The 15,129-nt window shown below is 33.9% G+C and overlaps 1 protein-coding gene across 1 annotated transcript in view; it reads right to left on the bottom strand.

Moving 5' to 3' along the window:
* Positions 1-15,129, bottom strand: part of DPYD (dihydropyrimidine dehydrogenase) — an 813,917-nt gene that overhangs the window by 191,899 nt on the left and 606,889 nt on the right. Inside the window, exon 18 of the mRNA XM_061183827.1 lies at positions 14,746-14,865. Coding sequence (XP_061039810.1) covers positions 14,746-14,865 — 120 coding nt within the window. The remainder of the gene's footprint in view (positions 1-14,745; positions 14,866-15,129) is intronic.

Raw genomic sequence — 15,129 nt, 5'->3', positions numbered from 1 at the left:
CCCATGAGCATGGTATATCCTTCCATTTTTTGTGTTGTCTTCAATGTCTTTCATCAGTGTCTTACACTTTTCTGAGTACAGGTCTTTTACCTCTTAGTTAGATTTATTCCTAGGCATTTTATAGTATATGTCCTTTTTAAATTTCACTACTTCAAATAATAATTATCCTTAAGTTTTTCAAAAGGCTGTTTCAAGTTTTTAAAATTATCTACGTCAAGAGTGAAGCAAAAAAAAATCTCCGATTTAGGATAAGAAATTTGCACACCTGAATTTCCACCCACCTACGTTTGTTATTTCTCACAAATTATTCTTTGTTAAAATAATCTGGAATTTAGATCTAAGTTTTTCCTTTTAAAATTTTGTTAATGTTTGTGGCTTCTTTTTCAGGATTAAGTTTTGACACAGGCATTTAATTTTGAAACTCGATTTCCAATAAATATTTAGGTCTACATATATGGTTAACATTTTAAAAGCTTAACATTTATGCAATGTCCTCCTAACTCTTGGATTCATAATTTAATTCAATGGTTCTCATACTTTAGTGTGCATCAGAATCACCTGGAGGGCTTGTTAAAACAGACTGCTGGGCCCTACACTTCAAAATTTCTGATTTAGTAAGTCTTGGGGTTCTCCCTGAAAAATCCGTGCTTCTAATAAGTTCCCAGGTGATGCTTACTGCTGGTCCAGAAACCATAATTTGAAAACCACTGTGGTAATTTATCACTCAGTTATTTAGTACATATATCTTCAATAATATTTTTAAAGAATGATATATTTTCTGAGCCCTTGTATATCTGAGAATTTTTGCACATTAATATCAACTTGGATATTTGATTACCCTTTCTTCTAAAAATATGTGCCACTCCATTTTCTTCTGCTATTTAGTGTTCTTGAGACCATATCTGTGGCTAGCCTAATTTTATCCATCTATTCTTGTAATTCAAAATATTTTGTAGAATGTGCTAGTTAAGTCTCTTTACAGATTTTTCTGGTAATCAGTGATTCTTTCTAATTATTTTTTAATTTAGGAAAGTGTTTAAAAATATATGCCTTTCATTATGAATTAACATATGGAAAGTGCCTATTAAAGAAACTAAAATTTAGAAAGTAAGCTTAGAATAGTGACTGGTATTTTTTCTTTAATTACCTGCTGCCCCACCCCCATCCTGCTACTTTCATCAAGAATTCCGTTTTTGGTTGTCTGTATGTCCATCACCTTCTCTTTCATGATATTGACTTCTCTGTCCTATTTGTCTACATTTTGGAGAGATTCCTAAGGCCACCCTTCACAACACTGATTTGAGTTTCCATGGTTTCAATTTTTCTCTGTCATAAAAGCAATGTGGATTTTATTTGTGCTATTGTATTTTGGTTTTACTATTTTTCCTTTTCTCAACTATTTCCCTAGCCATTCTGCATCTTCTCATCTCAGTCCAGCATGAATTGCCCCTGCTTTTTCTGTCTGCATGGTTAGGCAAATCCCCTCTTCAGGACTAAAGGTATGTGCAGCATTGATGTTCACATTTCAAAGGCAAATTGGCAGAATCTAGCAGATCATGGGAGTCTGTGAGACTAAAGTGGGAAAGTTTTATTTTTTTCTCCTTGCCTTGATCTCTGGCACTCTTTACAGATGGAATATATGTAAAACTACATAATTCCCAGTGAACAGATACTAGGAGTCTTCGAGTCTCTAATTCTACTTGAAGATCTTAGCTTATGAGGATTAGAGCTCTTAAACATTAGGCATTGCCTCCAGCTACTCCTGGCCACCCCTCACAGACAGAGAGATACGAAGTTTTCATTCATTCTAGAATCTATCTTAGGGCACTGGAACAACAGCAATGCTGCTTGCCTTAAAGTAGGTATAAAAGTGCTGAAAGTGCTTCTTGGCTCTGTTTTTATCTATTCCTGGTTTAGAAAAACAAAAAAAATCATCTGAAATATTATCATAAAAACAGCTCTTTTGATACATCCAATCATATGCACATTCTCAGAAATACCTGGTCAGGAATCCTATAGGAGTAGCAAAGAATGGCCTCTAAAGATATATCCCATCACCCCAAATTTAATACCTATACGTAAAGCTCACCAAATAGAAAGTTAGTAAAAATTGCTTGACAAGTGTGACATTTGGCTAAGAGTTAAGTCAACATTTTGCTGTTCCTTTGAATTTTGTCACTCTTTATTTGTTCATAAATGTTAGTGAGAATTTTGGAGAATCCTTCTGAGGGTCTACTCATTTAAAAATCTAAATTATTATTAGAAAGATCAATGACTAAACTGAACCATCAATGATATATTGGTTCACTTCATTCTCCTTAAAACAAACATCTCAAATTTTTATACGAAGTATTATACCTTGTAATGGTGACATTCCCCACATTAAAATGCCCCCGCCAACCCTGTGCCAAATGGGGACTGAAGATCACAGGTGTCAGAATACTCTGAGATTCTTGTTGAGAAAAGTATGTATTCCTGGCCTCACCTCAGATCTACTGAATTAGATGCTCTCTCGGCCCAGGACGTGGCATATTTAACGAGCTCCTTGGGTGACTACTATCACACTAAACACTTTGGTGATCCCTGCTATATTATAAACCTATACAAAAATGGTGAAACTAAAGAAAAGTCTTTTGGGAATGATTTAGAATAATGCATAAGGAACAAACATGCAAATACACACACACACACACACACACACACACACATTATTTCTACCAAAAAGTTACCATACCCCCATCAAGTATAAACCTGCTATTAAAACAAGGATTTAGGGAGCTAGAAGGGACAAGGCAAAAAGATATTTCCGCTACTCAAACTATTATTGTTAGCCCAATTCTTTTCTATTATGTTTTATTTTACACTATTTCAGACAGAAATTTATAATTCCATTTTAACATTGGGCTAAAGTAAAAGACCAAATGTTTGGAGCTAGTGAATAAAAATCCAGCACAGAAATAATTTGATCCATTAAACCTTTGGCATCTGCCTTGAAAAGTACATATGTTTCTTTGTGTTATTTCTCAGTATATTAATATGAGAAATGCATGAAGCACAGAGGTTAATAGGAATACTGAGAGGTTTACTAGACCACTTACAGTATAATTGTGACCTGTCATTACTGTGATGTTTTTTAAACAGTGATTAATCTTAGTGGCATATTTATAGATTATTTTCAGTCTAATTTTTTTGTTGTTGTTAAAGAAATACAAAAGTGGGTCTCTGTGTATTTTCTTCCTACAATATGTTAAGAACATTACAAAAGCATAATAGAGTAAATTAATACAGAATGAGCTGGGGTAGGAAAGTTGCTATAACATAGTGGTTAAATTCATAATATCAAGAGTCAGACAGCATGAATCCCAATATACCTAGATATCAGCTGTGTGACATTACAGAATTTACTTGACCTTTCTGTGCCTCAGTTTCTTTTTCAGTAAAACAGGTCACTAACTGAGACCACCTGACCAGGTTGTAATGATTAAATGACATCATACATGAAAAGTTCTTAGTGTCTGGTGCATAGTAAGATGGCCTATAGTCTATTAGAATTTCTTACTCAGTTACAAAAAGCTCTCCAGCAAGTCAAGGTGGATGGCAGAGATTAAGAGACAGTCTGATCTCCAAAACCTTCTGAATTGTACACAGCTGAAAATTAAGAATCAAAAGGTGTTTCTTGCAGGTCTAAAATGTGCCTCTAACTTTCCTATATTTTGGTGGAGATAACGAAGAAACAGTAATGGCTCCTGCTTTTAAGAAGCTTATAATCTAAATAGGTCAATAATTAAACAGATGTGCTAAATGAACAAAGATGTCCAAGAAATATTCCTTGGACTCTTGACTATGTCTATATACTTTTTTTCAAATTAATTCACACTGATTAAAATTTCTCATACCATATGATGCCCAATGTATGCTAAGAGGGTTTCACCTTCTTCTTATTTTAATTATATTTTATCTTCTTTTGTTTTAAACCAGGGAAAGAGAAATAGTGTAGTTTACTTTTTCCCTTTCAGAAAGGGCTTAGCATAGGTTTTTTGGCCCAATATCTTCCCCACCTCACTACTTTCAAAATGTCCTTTTCGCTCTCCCCACTTAATGAAAAACTAACATCTCTGAATTACTTAATAGTGCTTTTTGCAAGCTCAGTTGAAATTATAAAGGAGACGATACTGCTCCTGGGGAAAAAGATGGATCTGTCCAAAAAGAAGGTGAGACAGTTGCAGGAATACATGGTCATTTGTAACTGACTGAAGATTACAAAGAAGGAATTAAGAAGGACCCCAAAGTTTGTTCTCAGCATCACAGTTGGACCAAGCCCTCATACAGTTTATCTAAGCCAGTAACAAATAAGGTTATTTATGGCTATATTGATGACAGTTTCATTACAAGTGAACGCTGCATGCTTACATTTTAAGAAAAATGCCTGAATGCTTCCTGTCTTTTTTTGTTCTTTGGAATAAATTCAAGAATTTTTCCCTAATTCACCTATTTGACTCAGTTTTCCCATTTGGAGATGAAGTGATATAGATAATAAGGGACATGATTTTGACAATGTTCACAGACTGTCAAATCGTAGAATAAATTTTAGATTACTAAGTGACATCTGTAGCTTATTAGAATTTAATGAGTATACCATAGTTATACCATTTAGACTTATTGTGGCAGATTTTGGATGAAGACATTGATAAAAATGCCTAGCAGTTCATCTTTGGAGACAGATCTTAGCTTGAATCCAAACTACGACATGTCCTGGCTATGTAAACTTTGGCAAGTTGCTTAACCATCTGGAGTTTGAGTCTTTAAGTCTGTAAAATGGGCCCAGTAATATCCACCTCATAGGGTTATTTAAATAAGAATGCATTTAGAGTGTTCAATACAGTGCTGGGCACCCAAAGATCATATTATTAAAAAGGCCTGGATATTCCACACAGCTGTTACTCATTTTTTGAATTGCCAGGGCTGAGGAGTGCAGAAAGGCTGATCAATTTTGCTAGTAACACAAGTGACTAGCAGCATAAATGTTCAAATACCACCATTAGCACATATTAACTTATATACTGAAATTTATTAACCCATTCAAGGAAATTTTCTCAGAATTGCTGGTGCTACTTTAAGAGACATAGTCGAGTTTACATAAAAAGTAATAAAACCAAGGTACTGTTTTGTTGTCATAAAGTTGTGCAAAGATTAGATGAAATAAGCTAGTACTCTTGTCCTAAAAGTATGTATACTCAGTGATGTACTTCATATGGCAGTATGTATCCCATGGGTAAACTGATTTTAAGGGAATCACTTTCTAGATCCCATATTTCCATATGTATTATTTCTTAAGTTATATTGCCTGAGAAAGAGTACAGTCAAGAGATCATGCTGGCTCTTCTGTTCCCAACTCCAATGTCTCAACATTCCTTTCCACCTTAGAAAAAAAGCATATTTCTCAGTGATCTCAAATACTGCAATGGTATCTTGCCCTGTGGTGTAAAGATTCTAGGGTACCAAATGGAATGATAATTCAAAATATTGGCGTTGGTCTATGATTGAGTAAAAACTATTTTTGCAAGTCAGATGACTTCTAAGTTATTACTTCAAAAAAACTGAAAGAGAAACTCATCAAATTGTTTAAGTATTTTTGGTTAAGATCAATAAGTAATGTTTAGCTTATAACATGAAAGGTGTCCAAAGATTTGAGTGAAATGACTATGATATTATAAAACTCTTTCCACTCTAAAATTAAAATTATTTAGATGAACAAGGACTTTCAATGTTCACATCTACAAATAAAAGCAGGATAGAATGATGCTGAACCTGGGCATTTTTAGGAATAGCATGCATCAATGGATACATGATCAGATTTTTTTTAAAAAAGCCATATTTTTCTCATTAAGAAACGCATTTCCAATAAAATTAGTTTCATGTTGAAAAATAATCAAAACTTATAATACATTTATATTATTATGATAAAGTATAAATTTTAAAGTCTAACAATACGAAAGAAAAAACATTTATCATTTAAAGTCTTAACCCAGAAATTTAAAAAATATAAATGTCCAGTTATAGACATATATTTTGTTAAAGACAAATTCCATAGAGGGGCTTATAAAAGAAGTTCAAGCTTAAAAATATATGAAAACAGAATAAAACAGAATAAAATCTGGTGAGAAGTTCAATTAAAAATATTAGTTCAAGGGAAAAAAACCTATGTAAAACTTTCAACTATTATTTAGAGCTTGTTTATGTATTTTTAAATAAGATGACGAGTATAAAGTCACTGGTCTTTAGACTCTATTAGGTTTATTTACAAGAATGATGTAGCAATTTCATTTTAAGAATGAATATTTGCAGAACTCGGGAAATTCTGTCTTTTGCTATCAAGTAAACTTATAGCCAAAATCTGTAAAGGTCAACCTAAAATGAGTGAAGGGTACATGGTATATAATTTTTTAAATGTGGGGTATTTGTGAGCATAAAAATTTGAAGACCACAGACATAATATGTATAGAATCCTTAGTATACTTTCTGCACCAAACTGATTCAAAGTGCTGGACTTTTTGCAAAAGCATAGCAAAGAGGTTAAGCTGGCCTGACCAGATTCCTTTGCCTCCTCTATTCCAATCCTAACTCTTCCTGTACCATCACTCCTGTATCATCTTGGCAGTCTGTACCTTTAATGCATCAGATACTGCATGGGTCTCTCAAAGGTCTACCATGCCCTACACTTAAGGACCTCTTGGAACTTATCAGGTATTCACATGATACAAAATTGTCTGGGCTGCACACCAGGACACTCCTCCATCCAAGAAGGCTGTAGGCAGCTTCCACGGTTGATGAGCATTATGGCAAACAGGCTATAAACATGACTTTGGAAGACTCTCAGTGCATAGTGTAATCATGCAAACAGCAGGGATACTGTACACTGAAATAGCTTATCTCTGCAACATTGGTTATCTCCTTCCTTTTACTGATAAAAGGATACCATTGTATGGGGATGACAGGAAAGGAGTAAGTGAAGAGAGAACAGAAGGCTGCCAATACTGTTGTCTTCTATATTTTAAGAGTCTGAGAAAGTAACTAGGTTCATTGATATTTAAGTGCTTGTCCTGGGAGAAAACTGTTATTATTCAGTATGTTAGTATCTGCACAAAGTCAAAAAGGAAAACATAATATTTCACAGTCGTGAGCTTAATTTTACCCTTGTCTACCTCTGACACCTTCAAAGGATTACTAATATCCATAAATTGTCTTTAGTGGCACTCAGAATGGATTCGCTTCGCATAAACAATGGTTTGCAATCAACATTTAATCTGGAATGGGGTGACATATTCTTTCTATTCTGAAACATCAAATATTGTGCTCTATACTTTTTCTAGGAATTAATTCTGACCTTATTAACTACAATTTGTTTCAGATACTTAACTGTGGGCAGAGATTCTCCATTTATTTATAGAATACCATGATTCTCTAATTTTACCTTGGATTAAAGCCTTTTAAGTTATTTGAGAAGTAAGTTATTCAAACCAAAATGCTCAGTGACACTAACTGTACTTCATCTACTGTTCAATGCATATTCTCAGGCCCTCCCATACTTATGTATCAGAAATTCAAGAGGAAGACTCCAGCAATCTGTATTCTAATAAGTCCTCCAGGTACTGGTACACATTAAAGTTTGAGAACCACTGATCTCCTGGAGTCTCACCTCACCAGCAGGACTTCCATAAGTAAAAACTGGCTACAGTTTAGAAGTTAAATAGAAATATTTCCTTTATCAACATACATGAATCCTGATACATAAAGGAATCATATATACAAATCTTAAGTCCAACAATTAAGGGTTAATCTATTTTCTATTATGTGATCAGGCATTTGCTTCTAGAGGGTTTCAAGATCTTTAACTACTGAGAACCAATGACATTTTGATACTTCTCTAGATGTTAGGAATAAATGTATTAGCTTTATAGTCAAGAGTTTGCTGGAGAGTTTGGACCAATGCTTACGGATTTAAACCAATGAATGGATAAAGATGGTGAAGAATCTCATTCTAATCATGCCCTCCTTTCCTAATTTCCCTTTGCACTGTTTGGTCTTCTTCCCCTTTTCCTTAGGGAGCCGAGTGATTGATAGCCTAATCCAATGACTATATTACAGCTGCCTCAACTAGGACTCTTTTCCTTATCATTAGCAGTTAGCCTATGGTTAAATTCACAGCTCACTGCTTGGTACAGCCCCTGAGATTTAAGGGTCTGGCCTTTAGAAAATATTTAACATACAACTGAAATCTTGACATACTGAGAACTCAGTTCTCTGCAAGGCTTCTTTAATTAATCCAATGTACTGTACCATTGTTCTGTATGAGAGTGTGACATGGTGAACTGTTTCTGAAGCTTACAGAGATGTGTGGCTCTAAATTAAACAGTCACTCACATGTACCTACACTGATTTTTAGTACAGTAGATATGCATGAATCTGTGAATATTTAAATTCAAGCTCAAACAGTGACAAAATACTCTCTAGTTTTACTTTCATAATAGAACATTTTTGATTAATTTCAAGCTTGAAATCTTTCTTGATGAAAACACACACACACACACACACACACACACACACACACAGAAGAAAGAAATTTAATAATTCATTACCACTGCTGCAAAGGTAAGTTTTCTTAATATGCTTGTCAGTGTCCTTTAGTTTACGAAGTCTATCAAATATTTTCTTAGGAGCTGGTAACAGACATTAATTTATTTTCCTTATTTTGAACAAAGAAAAAATATATACTATCCAGATACCCAAGAATTTTTTGGCTCTTAAACATCATTCGATTTTATCATTTATCTGCAGTTATTTTAAAATACCTAAGGAAAGAATATAGACCTTGATCTATGCTTTAAACCTTTGCCCTTGCTCCAGTCTGTCAATGAGCTGTAAGCGTCTATGAATATGGCAGCTGAGTCCCAGATGAAAAATTATGCATCTCATAAACTGCTATTCTGCTGAAATGTCAAGCCAAGGCAAGGCTGTACCTCAAACTCAGCACTTGGCATTTTCCTTCTGTCTGCTTTGTTGCCATGAAGCAAACATGAGCAGTGAGGATCCGTGTAGGGCAGGTAGCAGGCGAGCTCACTGTCAAAAATCTATTATTAGGGCTCTGATCTCCTGCATAGACCAACGACGGCCAAACAGTGAGAAACTCCGGCTTCGGGAAAAGCAATATAATGCAAAAGGGGATTCTTTGTCAACCTGTACATGAATATATTCAAATAAGCACGATTTAAATGAGAATAGTTCTAATGGTGAGCTCCTCTCAACTAAACTGATAATTTATAATGAAAATTGTAATTCAACATCTTTATTTGATATGCCTACTTTTGACTATTCTGCAAATATAGTACATATATTTATATAACAAGTTCTTTAAGAATTTGATCAGTTAAACTTGTGATAGTCTAAGAATGTTTTTACATATGTGAATAATATACTAGAATTTTTTGCATTATGTTGGTACGTATAAAAAAAGAAAATAGATAAGTGAGTATAAAATGGAAGGCTCTCCTTTTAATTTTTCTTTTTGGCATGATTTATTACTGCTTTTTTATTCATTTAAATATTATCTTTATCAGATTATTTTAGATATTTCAGTATTAAAATCTAAGCTCTTATTGATAAAGATGGTTACAATAGACAGCTGAAATTTTATGACGGATAGTAGGTGTGTTTTTCTGAAAGGATTTTATGCATCAGTAATCATGTGATTGACACATAAAAAAATCCAGCCCATTAAAAACTACTTCCTATAAAAAATATCAGTACTGCATTTTATGATATAATTGTAACGTATAGTATAAGAACTTAAAGCAATCTTACCAAAATTTTCAGTTGCTTGCATGTGTGAAAATAGTTATTCAAAGCAAAATGTAACTGAAACTTCTGAGTTTCCAATCTAGTATATGTTTTGTCATCTTCTCCATTTTACACAATAGTCACTAATAAATACAACAAAATAAGTTTAAGTTTATGCTTAGAGCGGGTTTCATTGGATTTGTGTTTATGTAGTGCCCAGTAGCTGAGCACATGCTGCTAAGTCCCGGCAACTCTTGAGTAACTATTTTAAAGACAAACATAAAGTATGCAGTGTGGAGCCAATGCTTAAGATTCTTTTTTAAGCTACTATTAATACATTATTGATACATCGATTCCCTCAAGTTTTCTGAACTATACACTTTGTACTCATTTCTAGCCCTACATTGTCACGGAGTTACAAATTACTAGCAAATTTCTAACTTGCACCTTCTTTTATTGGTAATTCCCATGTTGATTTTACAAAGAAAACACCCTTAGGCTTGTAACTGTAAGAGCTCAGTTAGTGTGCACTGTCCAATAGCCCACATAGCTAGATTTCAAATCATATATCATTTATTTGTAGAATGTAAGAGCATTTATGGAGTATACCATTATCATTTGTTGAGAAATACACAATCATTTCTTAACCTTTGTAATATCCTTCACATGATTAGTAAAATATGGGTTCCTGAAACAGAGATCAAATCTTTTTTTTTTTTTTTTTCCAGAGATCAAATCTTGAAGGCCGTCTTTGATGAATTATTCAGAAATCAGTATAAAGTTTATAAGTATTAGTAGTGAGTAATAATAGTGTTCTACTGTTTTAACTAAGTTGATACAGAATCAATAATTTCAAACATCTAAAATTTGAAATTGAGGACAAGAATTTCCCTTTTTTGATAAAATAAAACAAATTTAGCAAATAAAATAATTTAAAACGAGTTAATTTTTCAACCTTGTAGAAAGTAAATTATATTGAGCCTAAAGTATCTATCATCATCTCAAAGTGCCTTCTGCAGAGAAATTTCAGAACTTTTCCCTATATGTGGGGGTGTGTGTATGTGTTTTCATGTAAAACAAACGAAATATGTGCGGGACAACGGAATAACAACAAACCTAAGGAATATGCCCATCCCCCATTAATAAAAAGAACCTTTTAAAACACAATAAGGAACAATAACAAAAACTCCTTCAAATGAGTTTACCCCATTGCTTGATTACTATTTCTCCCGATGCAGCTATAAATGAATAAAAGTTATCCTTGTGAAGTCAGTTGCAAGAAAGACATATCTTTAGTTATATCATGCAGGACTCATTTTTAACCATCTCTAAAAGAATCTTATCTACAGGGAGGACTTCATGTGAATATGTCCCACCACAGCTGGATAACACCATTTATACAGGTGATAGTAATCACGGAGTTAGGGGTCAGCTTAAGATACCATTATTATTTGGGGACAAGGTCAAGAAAAGGGTCAAAATTTGAAACTAAATCAAGAAAAAAAATTACCAAACTAAAACTAGGTAAAATAATGAGTAATCCACTTGAGGACAGAGTTTATAAATAATGTTCCCGATGAGATTAGTGTTCCTTCTAACCAAATAAATAAAGCCAAGGAATTTTCTCCCCTCCCCCTCAAAAAAAACCAACAATAATTTATTCAACTGTGTAGTGATACATGAACTAATTGCTGTTTGATGTTAAAAAGTGTTCTGCATGGATTCTAGAAAAAAAGAAAGTTAGGTGGTAACAACTTACAGTATTATGTTTCTACTGTCCAGAGAAAGGTAGAGAATATTGATTCTTTAGAGGCAATGGTTTAGACAGAAGTACGTGTATGGTGGAGAGCTTAATTAGTCATCCCAGTTTCATGAAAATATTCCTTATGAATACTGAACAAGCTTTCTTTTGACACTGTTCTCACTATGAAATCTCCTTTAATAGACTCCTACTGTTATCACAAATCTTGCCAGGTATTTCTCCTACAATTAAAATTTAGGTTTATAAGTCATTTTACTATGAATTTGATTCCTGTGTTTGACCACCTTCCCCACTCCAATAACCTACAGATGAGTTGGAAAATGCAGTTTCTAAAATAACAAAGCTGAGGATGAGACCTTGGAATGAAGTCCTAACTCTCCCTCTTGACATAAATTTTAAACTTCAACAAGTAGAAGTTACCTCACTTAATGACTTCTACAGGCATAATGACATCTTTTATTTAACAAAGAGACCTCCCTCTAAAACAGCAGCTTTCCGACATTTTTGAAGTTAACCACAATAAAAAATTCATTTTACATCATGACCTAGTACAGAAATACATATATGTGCACATTACATGTATAACTAAAAAAAGATGTTTGACCAGTGTTTATCCCAACTGTGTGCAAAGCATTCTGACAGTTTTTTCTGTTCTATTTCATTAAAAAAAAAAAATTTGTTCAGAGTTCATTAAGCTTGATTCCATAATACACTCATGAGTTGGGAACCAAAGTTTGAGAAACATTGCTTTAGAATACTCTAGAATCCAGACTGATCATATTTGAAATAATTAAACTGACATTCCTTAGCTGAGGTTCTGTTTTTGAAGCTAGTCACTGCACCTTACTAGCTAATATGTTTTAAAAGGAGGACATTACTGAAATGTGACCATTGTTCTATAGCACGTGCCCTACTCTAGTTCCTCACCATTTCCCCATTGAAACAAAACAAAATATTCATTTCAAATAGCAGGGATCTTATTCTGAGGAAAAAAAAAAAAAAAAGACTGATAGAGAGCTAGAAAGTATTGAAAGAGAAAAATAGCCTTCCCTGGTAATGAAAAGTATGTACTGTATTTCAGGTGGCTATCCAAAATTGAACTCTTTTTAGCTTTCACTTAAAAAAAAAAAAAATCTATGATTCAAGCAGCTCTTCTAAAAGTAGATATTCCAGTGTTCTGAGAGAACACTTGGGTGAGTATTAGCACTGTGCTGTGGGAATTTTTTTTTTTTTAATTTTGTAAAAATACCTGGCATATTTTGTGTAGTTTTCTAAAAAAGCAGCATTATTGATAAAACTAGGAATGGTATTTAGCCATTTTGATATTTTCATCACTCCTAAAATTTGAAGCCGTTTTTATGTAACACATTTTGTTAGGCTAGGTTTTGCTATAACTCATTCTGAAGGTACTTTGTTATAGAACTTACTTCTGTCCTAAAATATATTATCATTGCCTGTTTAGACTGCTTTTCAGATTATATTACCTTTAAATTAAAGCAAACATTGCTTTAAAGGAGAAAAACTATTAATTTTGTCAATATGGAGAGAGTCTATTTTCAAAACAAATTGTTTATAATGTGAAGGGACTTAATATAGAACCTATTAGAAATGAGGTACAAACCCTTAAAAATGTTAGGGACATTCTGTTGTTTAAAATGAAAGTTCTACCCAGGCTTGGCTGAGTTTATAACCCAAGTGAATATTTATAGATGAATTTATAAATCTTAGAAATAGAGTTTTATGGAAATGTTAACGGGCCCTGAGGTACAGCTAAACTTGTTTGCAGACACTGCTATAATTTCCAGTGTGTGTATGCTTAAAAGATTGCAACACAAAAGACTTTTTCTAATGCTGTAATTCCATCAGTTTATTAGACTGAGTTATGGTATGGGAGAATATTCAGAAACTGCAGCTTAAATGAGAAAACGTGAATGGTGTTACTTATATAAAATACTACTGCAATAGTTCTTTTATTAATTTTTAATGTTCAGCACCCTCTGTGACCTCCTTTATTCTCTTGCTGTCAACATGGCAGGCTGGAAAAATTGAAATGGGCTGACAGAAAACATAGTGCACGTTACAGCCCAACTCTGGAATCTCTCGACTCTCTTTCTGAGACACATGCTAACTTGTTCCATGTTATTCTGCATTACAATAATATTTAAGGTCCTGTTTGATAGCTCTTGATAAAAGGCAGTTCTGTCTGGACCCTGAGCAGGTGCTCCTCGTCAGCCTTCCTCTTTCTGACATTGTGGGAATGGCATTCAATTAAAAGCAGAATATACTATTTTTTTTTTTTTTTAATCATGGCTTATAGGCACACTTCACGCTCTCAAAACATAATACCTCAGCATGGAGAGAGCTTTATTTGTGTCTATGCAGCCTCTTCCAAAAGCACATTTTGGTCTGATTCAGCAATGCTTTTCTTGAACAGTGGGACACTTCTATGTTATGTATATTTACCACTGTCTCTATCACCAAGGAGACTAATCCCCATACCAGTACAGTCAAGAACCTCACAGCATTGTCTTTGCAAGACCAAGTTCATGTTGTCACAGCAACAGAGTGCACAGGGCAAAGATATTGAACAGGACTTTGGGATTAAAACTTCTCTTTCTGTTTCAAATGCAAGTGTTTTATGATGAGAAAAAGTGTGCAAAGGTATGAGGTCTGCAAATATCTTGTCAGCTGAAGCTATAAATGTAATGTTTTAATGATTTATTTCACAGTTGTGAAGGTGAGATTTTTGAAGAAGGTAGATGTCAAACTTCTAGGAAGACTGGAAACTAACCCAGACTATGAAAAAAGATATTAAAATCAGGGTGCTTATATTCTTCTTTTAGAAGACCTTGTTATTAGCCTTTACTAATTAATGATGAGACAATTGTGACAATGAGAAATTCTGAGTAATGCACAGACTGCAAGAGAATAGAATTTGTATGAAACCCTATCTTGGTATACTCTCCTCTTGTGCTATCAGTCACTTGATCAATCTGTTCCATCTGTCGTAACTATTAGGAGTTTTGACCAGCAGTGAGTTATAAGAATTTGGGATCATAAAAGGCACAATATTCTTGCTTGTAACATGATCTCTTGATTTTTCACCAACCTCCAAGGAAGCAAAAATCCAAGGAGAGGGTAACACTTACCGGACACTCCTCCGTACGTAGTCCGTTTCCCAGTGCCCACTGCTGGCCAGGGTGTGCCATCGGCTTTTAATCCCATGAGACCTGAGACGGTGTTGGTGGCTGTAACACCGTCTGCGCCACCTATGAAAAACACAACACTTTTCTGCAGTTCTTAAAGGGACAATTGCTAAAACCCATTCAAACCCACACAACCCAGAAAAATGCACACTCTACTTTCTCTTGAGAACATTTCCTCCCCTTAAATATATTCACTAATTTCATTCCTATAATTATACTTAAAATGCTAGACATAAAAATTTTTAATTACCACCACTTTATTTTTCCAATTATTATACAGATTTGTGGATGCCAAATGTTTTGTACTCAGTGTTATTTTCCAGGTAA

Source organism: Eubalaena glacialis, chromosome 3 (assembly GCF_028564815.1).
Source record: "Eubalaena glacialis isolate mEubGla1 chromosome 3, mEubGla1.1.hap2.+ XY, whole genome shotgun sequence".
Taxonomy (NCBI): domain Eukaryota; kingdom Metazoa; phylum Chordata; class Mammalia; order Artiodactyla; family Balaenidae; genus Eubalaena; species Eubalaena glacialis.
Note: the sequence above shows the minus strand (reverse complement) of the source record. Positions and strands in the feature narration are given on the sequence as shown.